The sequence below is a fragment of the Bos taurus genome, chromosome 21 (genome assembly GCF_002263795.3).
Source record: "Bos taurus isolate L1 Dominette 01449 registration number 42190680 breed Hereford chromosome 21, ARS-UCD2.0, whole genome shotgun sequence".
NCBI classification, from domain to species: Eukaryota; Metazoa; Chordata; class Mammalia; order Artiodactyla; family Bovidae; genus Bos; species Bos taurus.
In genome coordinates this window covers 47,880,346-47,897,011 of record NC_037348.1, presented here as the reverse complement: position 1 = coordinate 47,897,011, position 16,666 = coordinate 47,880,346, and the positions used below count along the sequence as shown (strand labels likewise).

General features: G+C 40.3%; 1 protein-coding gene across 5 annotated transcripts in view; it reads right to left on the bottom strand.

Moving 5' to 3' along the window:
• TTC6 (tetratricopeptide repeat domain 6) overlaps positions 1-16,666 on the bottom strand; it is a 201,541-nt gene that overhangs the window by 101,895 nt on the left and 82,980 nt on the right. For all 5 annotated transcript variants that reach the window (XM_024982079.2, XM_024982078.2, XM_010817188.4 and 2 more), the window contains one exon: positions 2,666-2,807. In XM_024982079.2, the coding sequence (XP_024837847.1) occupies positions 2,666-2,807 (142 nt within the window). The remainder of the gene's footprint in view (positions 1-2,665; positions 2,808-16,666) is intronic.

The following is a 16,666-nucleotide window of genomic DNA, read 5'->3' as shown; positions in this document are numbered from 1 at the left end:
GTTGGGTGACAAATTCTCTTACTTTCCTGTCATCTGGAAATGTCTGGATTCCCCTTCATTCTTGAAGGATATCTTCTCTGGATATACAGGACTCAGGGCATACCGTTCTTTCCTTTCAGCATTTGAAAAATGTTCTGCCACTTACTTCTGGCCTCCATGGTTTCTGATGAGAAATCCATTATCACTCCAACTGTTTTTCTCCTGTAGGTAGCATATGGTTTCTCTCTTGCTGCTTTCAAGATTCTTTTCTTTGTCATTAGTTTTCAGAAGTTTGACTATTAAGTGACTTGGTTCATATTTCTTTGGACTTTTCCTGCTTGGAGTTTGCTCAGCTTCCTAATATGCAGGTTTAAGTCTCACTAAAATGGGGAAGTTTCCAGTCATTATTTCTTCCTAAACATTTTCAGTCACCCCTCTTCTTTTTCTTCTCCTTCCAGGACTGTGATAACACAAATGTTAGATCTTTTACTTTAGTCCCACAATTAACAGACTCCTGAGGATCTGTTAATTTTTTTTTTCCTTTAGTCTATTTCTCTTGGTTGCTCAGACTGGATAAATTCTACTATTTTATCTTCAACTTCACTTCCTATCTCCTCCATTCTACTTTTGAGCCCATCTGCCAAGCATTTTACTTTGGTTATTATATTTTTTGAATTCTAAAATGTCTTCAGTTTCTTTACTAAGTATTTTCAATGTTTTTTACTAAGACCTTCTATTTCCTTTCTAAATCTTCTTATTTTTAAAAAATTTTTTCAAGTGTGTTCATGATTATCACTGAAGCATTTTTAGAATGATGGCTTTAAAATCATTGTCAGACAATTCTAACATTTCTATCATCTAAATGATAGCATCTATTGGTTACCTTCTTATATTCAGTTTGAGACTTTCCTAGTTCTTGGGATGGATTAGCAATTTTCTATTGAAATTCGGATACTTTGCTATGAGATTCTGGATCTTATGTAAACCTTCTGTTCCAGCTGACACTCTGCTGGGCCTCCTCTGATACCATCGCAGTGGGGAGAGAGAGAAGTGGCTCATTACTACTAGGTGGGGATGCAAGTCCAGGATCCCCATGCGGTATCAACTAACACCATAGAAGGGAAACCTCATGACCATTCTACCAAAACGAAAGTCCCAGCCCCACACGGCCTTCTTCAACACCACCCTGTCAGAGGTGTGACAGTGCCTTCTCGTATTCTGTGGCACAGTGGTAAAGAATCTGTCTGCCAATGCAGGAGATCCAACAGACGCTGGTTCAATCTCTGGGTTGCGAAGATTCCCTGGAGAAGGGAATGGCAGCCCACTCCAGTATTCTTGCCTGGAGAATCCCAAGGACAGAGGAGACTGGCAGGCTACAGTCCCTGGGGTCCCAAAGAGTCAGATACAACTGAGCACACACATTACATACTTTGTAAAAGTAGTTTTCCTACAAGGCCTTTGCTGGTAGGAGTGAGGGAAGGACCAGGGCCACCATTTTTTCTGTGGTGTTTGGCTAGGGTAGCTATTGTTTAAAAATTGTGTCGTGCTAGGCTGCCCCTTTCCTGGTTCTTTGGCTAAAAAGAGTAGGCTTTGTTTGGACTTCTTTGTGTCTTTACCTAATTTTCTTTCCAGGTTACCAGGTTTTTTTTTAACTTGAAATTATAAAAAGGATTTATCAAAGGATATACGAGGCAGAAAAGGAAACTCAAGGAACTAACTTGCCACCGTGTCATTTCTTGGATCCCGAAGTTCCTGGTTAGAGTCTCAGTCTCTGCATCTTTCAGATCTGCCCTGTTTGTAACACCCAGGTTTCTACTTGTACTTCGCAGGAAGAATAGGAAAAAGAACTTCCACTGCATCATTCACAGCAGTGGAAGTCTCACAACTAAGTTTCAAGAAACCACCTCTTGTATGTGTATTAAGTTGCTTCAGTCATGTCCGACTCTTTGCAACCCCATGGACTGTAGTCTACCAGGCTCCTCTGTCCATCGGATTCTCCAGGCAAGAATACTGGAATGGGCTGCCATTTCCTCCTCCAGAAAGTGAAAGTGAAGTCGCTCAGTCATGTCCGACTCTTTGCGACCCCATGGACTGCAGCCTACCAGGCTTCTCCATAAGGATCTTCCCAACCTAGAACTCAAACCCAGGTCTCTTATGTCTCCTGCATTGGCAGGCAGGTTCTTTACCAACTGTGCCACCTAGGAAGCATATTATCAAACAAGAATATCCATAATTATGTTTAAAGGCTATTAAAATAATCTCTCCTTTTTCAACCACATATCTGCATGAAGCCAGAATTTCCCTCATATAGTTCAGTCAAAACAACTTATCGCAAAATTGAATGCAGAAGCAAGCATAAGAATCCAGCTGTCATCCATTAAGCCAAGCATTAGATATTTGCAAAAAGTTTTACACTACTTCTTTGTTTTAAAAAATATAATTATTTTTCATAAAAAATATAGCATGTTAACATATATTATTTTAGTAGGTTATTTTTCATTTAAAAAATAAACACTTAAGCATTTTCCCAGTTTTAACTTCCAATATTGCAAATCTCAATAGATACAAGCCACATAAATAATTATTGAAGTCCTCAATAATTTTTAAGAACATAAAAAGGGTCCTGAAACCAAAAAGTTTGAGAGTCTAAGAGATAGAGAAAACTAATATTAAAGGAAGCTCTTACTTCCTCCCCTAAGAGTTGTAACTGTGGTTTGTGAGCACTCGGGCCAGTTCCTGGTATCAGTTCAGGCAGTATCCCTGGTCTTGTTGGAACAACAGCAACATATTCTTGACTGACATCCATAACAGGAGCTCCGTGCAGTATTCTACAGTGTGAAAAAAAATTTTTTAAGTCATTGATAAAGCAACAGGTATTTACTCTCGTTTTATATCTCTATGAAATAAACACACTGACATTTGATATCTACACTAAATGAGACTTCACTGGTGGCTCAGCTGGTAAAGAATCCACCTGCCAATGCAGAAGACACAAGAGATGCAGGTTCGATTCCTGGGTCAGGAAGATCCCCTGGAGAAGGGAATGGCTACTCACTCCAGTATTTTTGCCTGGAGAATTCCATGGACAGAGGAGCCTGGCAGGCTACAGTCCATGAGGTCACAATCAGTCGGACACAACTGAGTTGCACGTGCATGCACGCATCTATGCTAAATAGATACCGTGCCGAAGGCAGATAATTCAAAACGGGGAATAGCTCAGAAATAATTTATGTTTGCTTCTGAATGTATTTTAGTAGTAACCTTTGGGTGGTTTTGTTTTATAATATAGTAATAATAAATTCACTCTATGAAAGTCTCATTACACAGAGGTAAAAAGTTTCCTACCTTCTGATTCCTAACCTGCTCCCCACTCCAAGCTCATGGGAAATGGTTTCATTTCTTAGCCCAAGGCAAACCATCACCCTAAGAAGAACTGCCTGCTCACATTAAGGTTTTTCTTTCTTGATTCATATCTTGCCGGGATGAACATAAAACAGGTATGGCAGTAGGTCTTTACTTCTGGGCTACCAACTCTATATAGGGCTTCCTGAGTGGCTCAGAATGTCTTCCCTGTAGCTCAAAAGGTAAAGAATCTGCCTGCCAATGCAGGAAATGTGGGCTCGATCCTTGGGTTGGGAAGATCCCCTGGAGAAATAAATGGCAATCCCCTCCAGTAATCTTGCCTGGAGAATCCTATGGACAGAGGAGGCTGGTAGACTACAGTCCATGAGGTCGCAAAAGTGTCAGGCACAACTTAGCAACTTAACAACAACTAACTATATATACATAAGAAGAATATACATAGGAGGTTTAAAACTTATCAACAAAAGCCTGAATTAAACCAAGAGATGAGGTAAATCAAAATCTGAAGGCAAAATGTGTCATTAATGACTGACTTACAGATGGCTTGAAATAACATTTTTGTATTATAACACTGTACAAAATATATAAAATGAGTATAAAGTGGAACTACACTGACTATAGCCATATTTCAATTTCACTTGAAAGTGGAGCCTATGTTCCCTTGAACGTTTTGGTATACCATTACCTGAACAGACAATCACTTTAGAGCCACCAGATGTGAAAACAAAGCACACACATCTCAAACTGCCTGCACATAACAATATGCTGAAATCCTCAGAGTCTATCATATCAAACCAGCTCTTAAAAATCAGGCCCACCCAAAGCTAGGCTGGAGAAGACAGGGCTTTGCCAAAATAGGTTCATGGGGAAAAAAAGCTTCCTACCTCACCCAGTTGAATATCTGAATTCAAAGAGAAGGTAAAGCTCAACTCCCAGCACAGTGGCTTATAGTACACTGTCATTTGACATCCAATCCAATATGCTTTCCCAAACTGCTGAGGATGGAGAGGTGACGACTCTCCTGCAGCCAGTGTCTGAGATGTCTCTTAAGATCTACTAACCAGATGCACTCACATGCAATCTAGAAGGCTATGATGTTCCCGCTGCAAGCAGTCGTGGCAACACTGAGTTCTGTAGCAGCCTTCCCATTACATCTTTTGTGGGTAGGCTTTTTTGCCAGTGAATGTTTCAACAGACATGGCATATCTCCAGAGTCAAAAGCTGTGGCAGGAGAGGCCACACGATCTCTGAGTCTCAGCTAAAGTGGTATGTTGCCAAGGTTGGCCTCCAGCTTTCCTACCTTCCTGACTCTGCCAGAAGGAGCAGCAGGCATGGAAGCCAGTTAAATGTGCTATATGAGTTATCTCTGGAAAGTTCAGCCTGCATAGAGCCCATTCTTCCAAACTTTCCATTGATTTTACAAGCATCGTATTCCCATTACCAGATTCCTTTATGCTTAAAATAGTTAAAAATGTTTCTGTTTTCTGCAACTGGATCCTCACTGATATATCCAGCAAAAACAAAAGAGCGGGATATTGCATTGTCTAGAATAACGAGCCAAGAGAGTACATACATGAAAATTAGGGAGGAGAGGGGTGACTTACGAAGCTACCTTGAGGCACTGCTATATTTTTATCTGGCCCTAAGCCAAAGCTTTTGACTGTGTGGACCACAACTCTTCTGGAAAATTCTTAAAGCGATGGGAATACCAGACTACTTGACCTGCCTCTTAAGAAATCTGTATGCAGTTAGAACTGGACATGGAACAACAGACTGGTTCCAAACTGGGAAACCAGTACATCAAGGCTGTACATTGTCACCCTGCTTATTTAACTTATATGCAGAGTACACCATGAGAAATCCTGGGCTGGATGAAGCACAAGCTAGAATCAAGATTGCCGGAGAAATGTCAATAACCTCAGATATGCAGATGACACCACCCTTATGGCAGAAAGTGAAGAGGAACTAAAGAGCCCCTTGATGAAAGTGAAAGAGGAGAGTGAAAAAGTTGGCTTAAAGCTCAACATTCAGAAAACTAAGATCATGGCATCTGGTCCCATCACTTCATGGGAAATAGATGGGGAAACAGCGGAAACAGTGACAGACTTTATTTTGGGGGGCTCCAAAATCACTCCAGATGGTGAATGCAGCCATGAAATTAAAAGATGCTTGCTCTTTGGAAGAAAAGTTATGACCAACCAAGACAGCATATTAAAAAGCAGAGATTATTAGTTTGCCAACAAAGGTCCAACTAGTCAAAGCTATGGTTTTTCCAGTAGTCATGTACGGATGTGAGAGTTGGACTATAAAGAAAGCTGAGCACAGAAGAATTGATGCTTTTGAACTGTGGTTTGGAGAAGACTCTTGAGAGTCCCTTGGACAGCAAGGAGGTCCAACCAGTCCAGCCTAAAGGAAATCAGTCCTGAGTATTCATTGGAAGGACAGATGCTAAAGTTGAAACTCAAATACTTTGGCCTCCTGATGCAAAGAACTGACTCATTTGAAAAGACCCTGATGCTGGGAAAGATTGAAGGCAGGAGAAGAAGAGGATGAGATGGTTGGATGGCATCACTGACTGAATGGACATGAGTGTGAGTAAACTCCGGGAGTTGGTGATGGACAGGGAGGCCTGGCGTGCTGCAGTGCATGTGGTCACAAACAGTAGGGCACAACTGAGCGACTGAACTGAACTGAAGCCAATAACAAAGTGGTCAGGATCATTTATATATTACTGTCTTTTCATATCCCAAATGTGCCTCAAAAGAAAAAGAAAAAAAAGAAATTCTGGTTGGTTGGAAGGAAAGTGAAAGAGGTCATCGGACATTTTAGAATGCATAGCTAGTTCTGGTAGATATGAACTACGGATCTTAGTGGAAAGGGTACCCAAGGTTAGCAACTATTCCTGCCTGACAAAAATGAATCATCTGCTTTGAAATTTTTGTCCAAATTTTCCCTGCTTCCTTCTGAATTTCCAGAGAAAAGAACCAGTCTTTTCGAGAGATTCCCCCCTTTGGAGATCACCAATATCTCAGTGGTTCAGACTGAAAATCTCTTCATCTCCAACCTCTCCCTCAGTAATCACTAGTCCTGACTCTTCTCCCTCCAGTGTCTCTCCACCCTATTGCATTCTTCTCTCAACTGAGTCCTGTGATAACATCTTTGCTGTCCCTCACTTCCAAACTTTCCCTCCTCTAATCCATGCTACAGACTGGTACCAAAGTTACTGTCAGTTACCCTCTTCCAAATACTTTAATGACTACACACACACACACAAGCTCCTGGCCTGGCCGTTAGGGTCCTCCACACCTGGGCATCACCTACTTCACCAATTCTACTTCCCTCCCCAGTACCCAGCCCCATGTTTCGCTGCGCAAAAGATGCTCTAGATTTCTCCAGGTGTTGCAGGAGAGACAGGGAAACTGAACTACAATAACTACAATACAATGCGGCTCTGGAAACACTGACAATAAGACTTAGGTCTCCACTACTCCATGGGGCCTTTACGAACGTCCCTCTGCCCAGCAAAAACTCGTCTTTGCCTCCCTAGTTTCCCGGTGCATTTGATCTGCAATTTCATTATAGAATCTGCTGCATTTTGTTCTGTGCGTTTTTCACAGCAGATTACACGCTAGTTGGGGTGGGGGAAGACTGATTCTTATTCATTTCCTGTCTCCCAGGAATACAGTAGATACTGAATACACATTGTTTAACACTGTGCTTGAAAAATCCCACAGCCAAAGCCAGTCCAGACCGTGTCCTGAGAAAGTGAGAATAATGGGTTGGCATGATGTACTACACTGATCCTCAAGGTGTATTCCCTAACCAGCATCATTAGCACCACATAGGAACTTGTTAGAAATTAAAATTCTTGAGTCCCATCAAAAGGTCTGTGGAGAAGCCCAGCCTTCTGTGTTTTAACCAGCCCTATAGTTAATTCTGACGCACAATAAAGTCTGAGAAGCACTGATGCACTGCAGTCTTTCCCAACAGTCTGATGATAAGAATATTCTGGAGAAATGTCTATTTAGTTCTTTGGCCCATTTTTTGATTGGGTCATTTATTTTTCTGGAATTGAGCTGTAGGAGTTGCTTGTATATTTTTGAGATTAGTTGTTTGTCAGTTGCTTCATTTGCTATTATTTTCTCCCATTCTGAAGGCTGTCTTTTCACCTTGCTTATAGTTTCCTTTGTTGTGCAGAAGCTTTTAAGTTTAGATGGCTAACAAACACATGAAAAGATGCTCAACATCACTCATTATCAGAGAAATGCAAATCAAAACCACTATGAGGTACCATTTCACACCAGTCAGAATGGCTGCGATCCAAAGTCTACAAGCAATAAATGCTGGAGAGGGTGTGGAGAAAAGGGAACTCTCTTACACTGTTGGTGGGAATGCAAACTAGTACAGCCACTATGGAGAACAGTGTGGAGATTCCTTAAGAAACTGGAAATAGAACTGCCCTATGATCCAGCAATCCCACTGCTGGGCATACACACTGAGGAAACCAGAATTGAAAGAGACACGTGTACCCCAATGTTCATCGCAGCACTGTTTATAATAGCCAGGACATGGAAGCAACTTAGATGTCCATCGGCAGATGAATGGATAAGAAGGCTGTGGTACATATACACAATGGAGTATTACTCAGCCATTAAAAAGAATACATTTGAATCAGTTCTAATGAGGTGGATGAAACTGGAGCCTATTATACAGAGTGAAGTAAGCCAGAAAGAAAAACACCAATACAGTATACTAACGCATATATATGGAATTTAGAAAGACGGTAACAATAACCCTGTATACGAGACAGCAAAAGACACACTGATGCATAGAACACTCTTTTGGACTCTGTGGGAGAGGGAGAGGGTGGGATGATTTGGGAGAATGGCATTGAAACATGTATAGTATCATATATGAAACGAGTCTCCAGTCCAGGTTCGATGCACGATACTGGATGCTTGGGGCTGGTGCACTGGGACGACCCAGAGGGATGGTATGGGGAGGGAGGAGGGAGGAGGGTTCAGGATGAGGAGCACGTGTATACCTGTGGCAGATTCATTTCGATATTTGGCAAAACCAATACAATAGTGTAAAGTTTAAAAACAAAATAAAATTAAATTAAATTAAAAAAAAAAAAGAATATTCTGGGATGCTTGTCAGATCTATAGCTCCCCAGATACTTCCTCTGGAGATTCTAGTTCAGTTGGTTTGGGATAGAGACCAGGATCACTTAAACACTCCAGGGGGTCCTTATCCTCAGGAGAAGCCTAAAAAGCACTGTTAGAGTGAGAAAAGCTAGGCTTTGGAATGAAGTTAAAAACCAGGATTTTAGCTTTAGTTTGGCCTCTTGATGTGCTGTGTTGGGTAAGTCATTTTTCTTTCTTAAGGCTCCGTTTCCTCATCTGTGAAGAGCAACAGTGATGAGATCTTTCAGCATCTAATGCTTAAAAATAATATATGTAACAAGTTTGCACAAAGTTCAGAAAAGTACATTAAGTAGTTGACATTACAATCATTTTTGTTATTATGACTGAGAGGACTGAATGAAGCAAACAACCCCATCTCTCTCAGATCGAGTTAAACCTCGTTCTCAGTCAACACTGATCTCCCATGGGGCCAGAGATATAAAATGGTGTTCTTATTACAAGTTAGAAGAAGTTTGGAGAACATCTGCTCTAGGCTGTGAGCACTCTTAAAAATCTTCACCCACATCTTTTATGACTTACATAAAAGTGACTGCAGGCTCCATCCTGTGATGGATGGAGGGTTCTCCCTCCAGCAACCCTCTCCCCTCCCTGGAGTAACTCTAACAATGGAGAAGTTATACATCACATCCTCCCTACCCCTTTCTCAGAAAATTCATTGTGCTCCTTGGGGTACTAAGCCTGGGGAGCATTCACAGGATAAAGCTCACAGCCATTTTTATGCAACTCAGAGCAGATGTGTTCAGGGATAGTTTGAGTGTTTATGCAAAAGTTTTGTCAAAGTAATAGTTACATGCAATATTCTATCCCAAATACCATTTCTTTAAGGGACTCATAGCAAGCCATTAAGCTGATTGCACAATCCACTTACTGGGTCGCAATCAACAACTTAGAAAACAGTAACTTAAAAGAATGTTGTTTGAAAAGCAAACTTCTAGGTCTAGAAAAGACTTTAAGAGCTCACCTTCTTGAAGATACTAATCTACAAATAATTTTGCAAAGTCTTTAAAATCTATAGCAGAGATAATGAATATTTTCAATACTTTAAAAAATTCAGGAAATACAGTCTTCAATAAAATAATAAATCTAAAGAAGAATAAGCCAAAGAAGAAAAGGAGTATAACTATGCAGAATCTTTTATATAAATATAATTAGGGAGGGGGAAATTTTATTTTAATCATTGTAACTTCATTGCTACATGCAAACAGTGACATCTGGTGGAATGACATTGCTTTGCTTTCAGACATTTTTGTGTGAAAGTCGCTCAGTTGTGTCGATTCTGCGACCCCATGGAGTGTGACCCCAGGGACTATACAGTCCACGGAATTCTCCAGGCCAGAATACTGGAGTGGGTAGCCATTTCTTTCTCCACGGGATCTTCCCAGCCCAGGGATCGGACCCAGGTCTCCCGCATTGCAGGTGGATTCTCTACCAACTGAGCCACCAAGGAAGCCCAAGAACACTGGAGTGGGTAGCCTATCCCTTCTCCAGCGGATCTTCCCAACTCAGAAATTGAACCGAGGTCTCCTGCATTGCAGGCAGATTCTTTATCAGCTGAGCTGTTAGATGTTGGCAGATAAGAAATCAGGCATATTTCCAAATAAATTTTTTGGAGTTTCCATATAAAAACAAAAATATACTAATCTTATCAAATATTGATAATGTGTACTAACATAAATTTGTCATCCCAATTTATTTTTTAAAGTATGCTTAAGGCTTACTTAGGTATGGGGGCTACTTGTTGAAAATGAATTAACAAAAATCTAAATGGGATTACTGTTGATGCTAGTCCTAACTGCCACCTACTGTGATTTGGGGTGCAAAATTCTGCCTCTGTTTCCTCATCTATAACATGAGATGGTTAGGCAAGGGGAAGGCCAAGGTCTCTTACAGCTCTTACATATGTGCTTCAGTCACATACACCACCAGCGAGATCTCAAATGGGGCTCAGGTCTTATATTCTTTGGTATAATACCTTGGGTCATTGTCTGGATTATGTAGCAAGGAACAAGGTCAAGTAAGGGGTGGGGGTAGGCCAGGTCAGGATTGACCTGACCACTGAGGAATGAATGGCAGACAATGCAGGACATGTGATTGGGGGGGAAAGTCAGTCCTAGACACCCACACTGGAAGGACATGTGGAGCAGAAGACAAAATATACTATCCCAAATGCAGAGCTACAGACCACAGCACTGCAACTGACACTGGAAAGGTCTAACATGGGATGATGGCACATTCTAGTGTGGGGGCGGGAGCAACCAGTGACACGGAGTACAAATACAGGTAGTATTCAGTAAGAGCTTTCAGTAATTGAGCAATTAATATCAGAAATGTCCCCTCGGTGAGCAAGGCCCCTGCTTTGGCCCAGGACTCAGAAACAGAACTTCAGGTCCTAAGAAGGAACAAATGATACAAGATAAAATCCCCACCTAATAAGCATAAACCCTACCTTCGAAATTGGGTCATAACAAATCCTGAAAGATGATGCTATGAAAGTGTGGCACTCAATATGCCAGCAAATTTGGAAAACTCAGCAGTGGCCACAGGACTGGAAAAGGTCAGTTTTCATTCCAATCCCAAAGAAAGGCAATGCCAAAGAATGCTCAAACTCCCGCACAATTGCACTCATCTCACACGCTAGTAAAAGTAATGCTCAAAATTCTCCAAGCCAGGCTTCAGCAATACGTGAACCGTGAACTTCCAGATGTTCAAGCTGGTTTTAGAAAAGGCAGAGGAACCAGAGACCAAATTGTCAACATCCACTGGATCATGGAAAAAGCAAGAGAGTTCCAGAAAAACATCTATTTCTGCTTTATTAACTATGCCAAAGCCTTTGACTGTGTGGATCACAAGAAACTGGAAAATTCTGAAAGAGATGGAAATCCAGACCACCTGAAACGCCTCTTTAGAAACCTGTATGCAGGTCATGAAGCAACAGTTAGAACTGGACATGGAACAACAGACTGGTTCCAAATAGGAAAAGGAGTTCGTCCAGGCTGTATATTGTCACCCTGTTTATTTAACTTATATGCAGAGTACATCATGAAAAACGCTGGACTGGAAGAAGCACAAGCTGGAATCAAGATTGCCGGGAGAAATATCAATAACCTCAGATATGCAGATGACATCACCCTTATGGCAGAAAGTGAAGAGGAACTAAAAAGCCTCTTGATGAAAGTGAAAGAGGAGAGTAAAAAAGTTGGCTTAAAATTCAACATTCAGAAAACGAAGATCATGGCATCTGGTCCCATCACTTCATGGCAAATAGATGGGGAAACAGTGGAAACAGTGTCAGACTTTATTTTTCTGGGCTCCAAAATCACTGCAGATGATGACCGCAGCCATGAAATTAAAAGACGCTTACTCCTTGGAAGGAAAGTTATGACCAACCTAGATAGCATATTGAAAAGCAGAGACATTACTTTGCCAACAAAGGTCCGTCTAGTCAAGGTTATGGTTTTTCCTGTGGTCATGTATGGATGTGAGAGTTGAACTGTGAAGAAGGCTGAGTGCCGAAGAATTGATGCTTTTGAACTGTGGTGTTGGCGAAGACTCTTGAGAGTCCCTTGGACTGCAAGGAGATCCAACCAGTCCATTCTGAAGGAGATCAGTCCTGGGATTTCTTTGGAAGGACTGATGCTAAAGCTGAAACTCCAGTACTTGGGCCACCTCGTGCGAAGAGTTGACTCATTGGAAAAGACTCTGATGCTGGGAGGGATTGGGGGCAGGAGGAGAAGGGGACGACAGAGGATGAGATGGCTGGATGGCATCACTGACTCGATGGACGTGAGTCTGAGTGAACTCTGGGAGTTGGTGATGGACAGGGAGGCCTGGCGTGCTGTGATTCATGGGGTCACAAAGAGTCGGACACAACTGAGTGACTGAACTGAACTGAACTGAGACCAAATACAGAGCATCAAGAGTGAGTAAAATATGATCCTTCCTACTTTATATCAGGATTGGTTCTGAAAACGAGATGAGAATCAGTATTTGGAATTGAACCATAGAAAAAAAATAAGAGGGATTTTTATAAGATCACAAAACAGTGAATTTACATATACATATACATATGTGTGTGTGTGTGTGTGTGTGTAAATATATATATAAATAATTCCCTGGGGGTCCAGTGGTTAAGACTCTGCACGCCCAATGCAGGGGGCACAGGTTCGATCCTGGGCCAGGGGAACTAAGCAGAAACTAACACAACATTGTAAGTCAACAATACTCCAAAGAAAATTAATTTTAAAAAAACAGTGTGATATAATGGAAACCACATTTAGGATCAGAGAGACTTGGGTCTGAGTCCTACCTTTTACCAGCTCTATAAATATGAACTGGTCAATCTCTGAACCTCCTTTTCTTCGTTTGGGAAACAGAATGATTTCATCTACTGCATAGAGTGGTTGTTAATAATAAGTTATGCAATAAATGCACCTCAATAGACTTTCTACGAGATAATATTCTGTTTTCCATTTAGATATTGCTACCCTACTCAAGATGGGGGGCCAGATAAAATCTTCCTAATGGAAGTACATTTTATATAGTTGATTTGTAAGCTGTAAGTAGTAAAGATAATAAGTCAAAATAATTACTCATATGTCTGCCCTTCAGTTTTAAAATTAAAATCCTCTAAGGATTATAAATGTCAAGATAACATCTTTAATGTATTTTCTGTAAAATGTATGTATAAGTAATATATGTGCATGCACAGAAAAAAAGCCAAGAAGAATCTTTCTACATAGAAAACTCAGTAGGAAAAGGTCAGCTTCTAGTACAACAGTTTTAACAATCACAGATGAAAACCACAGATGCAAAATCTTTCAATCCTGTCCTCTTCCACCTCTAACACCTTTCAAGAATACTACCAAGTGTATCTGATATGACAATAAATGAGTATGAGATGATCCAGCCTACTATAAGAAAATTGATTTCTGACTGGCTTAACTAATATCCAATACTATACAATCTACAAGGGAAATAACTTAGAAAAAATTAAAAATTAAAGGGCAAAAATATTCCCTTGTAGCTCAGCTGGTAAAGGATCCGCCTACAATGCAGGAGACCTGGGTTCAATCCCTGGGTTGGGAAAATGCCCTGGAGAAGGGAAAGGCTACCCACTCCAGTATTCTGGCCCGGAGAATTTGATGGACTGTATAGTCCATGGGGTCCCAAAGAGTTGGACACAACTTAGCGAATTTCACTTTCATATATCATATAAATAAAGCAAAAATAAGACAAAGTATAATTTCACTTTTTATCAATTTGGTGTAAAATATAAAAGGAAAATAGAAGGATCACAGTTAACAGTTTCCTGAATTTTCCTCCATGCTAAAAATCTGTTTGTCTATAATCACATATCTGTTTATATACTGGGTTCTAACTCCTCTCAGTACACAGAGCTCTAACTTATTCTTTGCCACAATTCTAATACATCCCATCATTGGGTGCACTATAAAAAGTCTTCCATTGATGGACACTTAAGTTGTTTCCAGCTTTTAGTTATTATAAGGACAATTATAGCCTTTAATCATTTATCTTAGTTAATAATAGTTATCAGCATATAGATCATATATAAAGCTATGGTCCTGAATAAGATCACCTTGAGAGTACAGGCAGAAGAGAAAACAGATCCAAGGATAAGCTTTGGGCACTCCAATGCTTTGAAGTCAAGAGATGAGGATATACCAGCAAGGGAGACTAAGAAGACATAGCAAAGGAGGCAGGAATCAAGAGAGACTGCAGTCCTGAAGGCCAAGGGATAGGGGTGTTGTAAGGAAGAGCACGTGATCAACTGTGCTAGGTGGTACTGAGAAGTCATGATGAGGACTGTGCTATCTCAAAGCAAATCTGATCATGTCATTTTTCCTCAAAGAATCCTATCACTGGCTTCTCAATACACTGTCAATAAGACTCTCTCCCCCAAGTCCCCACACACATGCTCTCACATACACACAGAGAACATCTCTAAGTCCTACATAATCCTGAACCTTGTGTCCTCTCCTGAATCAATGGTATCACTGCTCTACTGATGGACATCTTTCTACTTCTCAAATGGGTTCCAACTGTCCACCGCACAGACTCTCAAACTTCAGCTTGCATACTGTATTTTTAACAAGCTTCCAGGTGATGGTGATGCTGCTAGTCTGTGAACTATCTTTTGGAGTAGCACAAAACTAAAAAAATTCTTTCCCCTCTTCCGAGCTATCTTCTGTTCATTCCTAGATTTCAATTTAAGTATCATTTGCTTAATCTTCCCCAGATAATTGAAAACATGCTTCTACACACTGCCCATCTGCATATTAACTGTCAAACTCACAATAATTAATTCACCACCTTTCTTCTCTGCTAATCTCCAAATTCCCTGTGGGCAGAGATTGTTTTTTGTGTTTACAGATTCTTAACTGTGTCAGTCAGTCAGTTGTGTCCAATTGTTTGCAATCCCATAGGTGGTAGCCTTCCAGGCTCCTCCGTCCATGGAATTCTCCAGGCAAGAATACTGGAGCAGGTAGCCATTCCCTTTTCCAGGGGACCTTCCCAACCCAGGGATAGAACCTGGGCCTCCTGCACTGCAGGCAGGTTCTTTACCGTCTGAGCCACCAGGGAAGCTCCTCACAGATGCTTACTTAGTGCCTAACTCAAAGCCTGCCACATAGTAAGTACACAAAAAATTTTTAAAACTGATCAATTTAAATGACTATTCAGACCTGTATGTCATGACATAGAAAGATAATTATGGCATAATAAGCTTTAAAAATCAGGTTACAAGACATTATTTACATAGCATTACCCGTTTTGTTCCATATGATTTATTTGCAAACAACAAAGTCCAGAATCATATACTTAAGAAAAGTATTATCTCTGGATGGCAAGATCTTGAGTAATTGTTGTCCTTTTTTGTATTTTATTGCATATTTGTATTTTTATTATTATTTTATAGAAAAATAACAAATGAAATTAAACTTTGACTTCTGACATTTAACCTCTGCTTTTCCAATTTTTGTTGTGATAGTCATGACTGCTATTTTAATGCATGCTATGCTATGCTAAGTCACTTCAGTCATGTCCGACTCTGTGCGACCCCATAGACGGCAGCCCACCAGGCTCCCCCGTCCCTGGGATTCTCCAGGCAAGAACACTGGAGTGGGTTGCCATTTCCTTCTCCAATGCATGAAAGGGAAAACTCAAAGTGAAGTCGCTCAGTCATGTCCGACTCTTAGCAACCCCATGGATTGCAGCCTAACAGGCTCCTCCATCCATGGGATTTTCCAGGCAAGAGTACTGGAGTGGTGTGCCATTGCCTTCTCCGCTAGAACTAACCATTTACACATGTTTTTCTAAAATATGACTAGAAATTTCCCTTGTAATTTGAAGCTCAGTTGAGGGCTAAATTCGGGATCTCTAATCTAAGCACGTCTTACCACCAGAAGCTGGCTATGAGGGGTACCTGACTTGAGAGGTCATTCTGTGTTTATTGACAGCATTTTTGCCACCCATTCTCTCTTTCTTGATGGTGGGTCAACAAAATATACATGCAATTTTACACAGAAAACTCACTAAAATAGAATGTAAGTCTATAAAAAAACTTGATGACACACTGCAATTTAAGGTATGAAAAGTTGGCATTTCAAATTAGTGAGAAAAAGAGGATTTATTGAATAAATAAACTTATTGTGCAATTAGTCATTTGGAAAGGAAACAATAATGCTTAATATTATCAAATTAATTAAAGATGGATCAAAGATTAAATTTTTTAAAAATAAAGCAATAAAATTACTTGATGAAAATATGAAAAATATATTTAAATTTAAGTGTAGCAAAGCCCTTTCTAAGAATGACACCAAGACTAGAAACACATAAAGGAAACTATTGCCAGTTTTCACTACTTCTGTATTAGTGTAAAACTTCTGTATGGCATAAAGCAGCATAAACAAAACTGAAAGCAAACAACAAAATTTTTAAGGTCTTCATTAATATGACAAATAGTTAAATCTTTAATATAGAAAGATCACTTATAAATCAATAAGAAAAAGATGAATGATAACAGAAGATAAATTGGTAATTCTCAAAAGGATAAAAACAAATAACCAAGAGACATCTAAGAATATGCTCAATCTTATTAG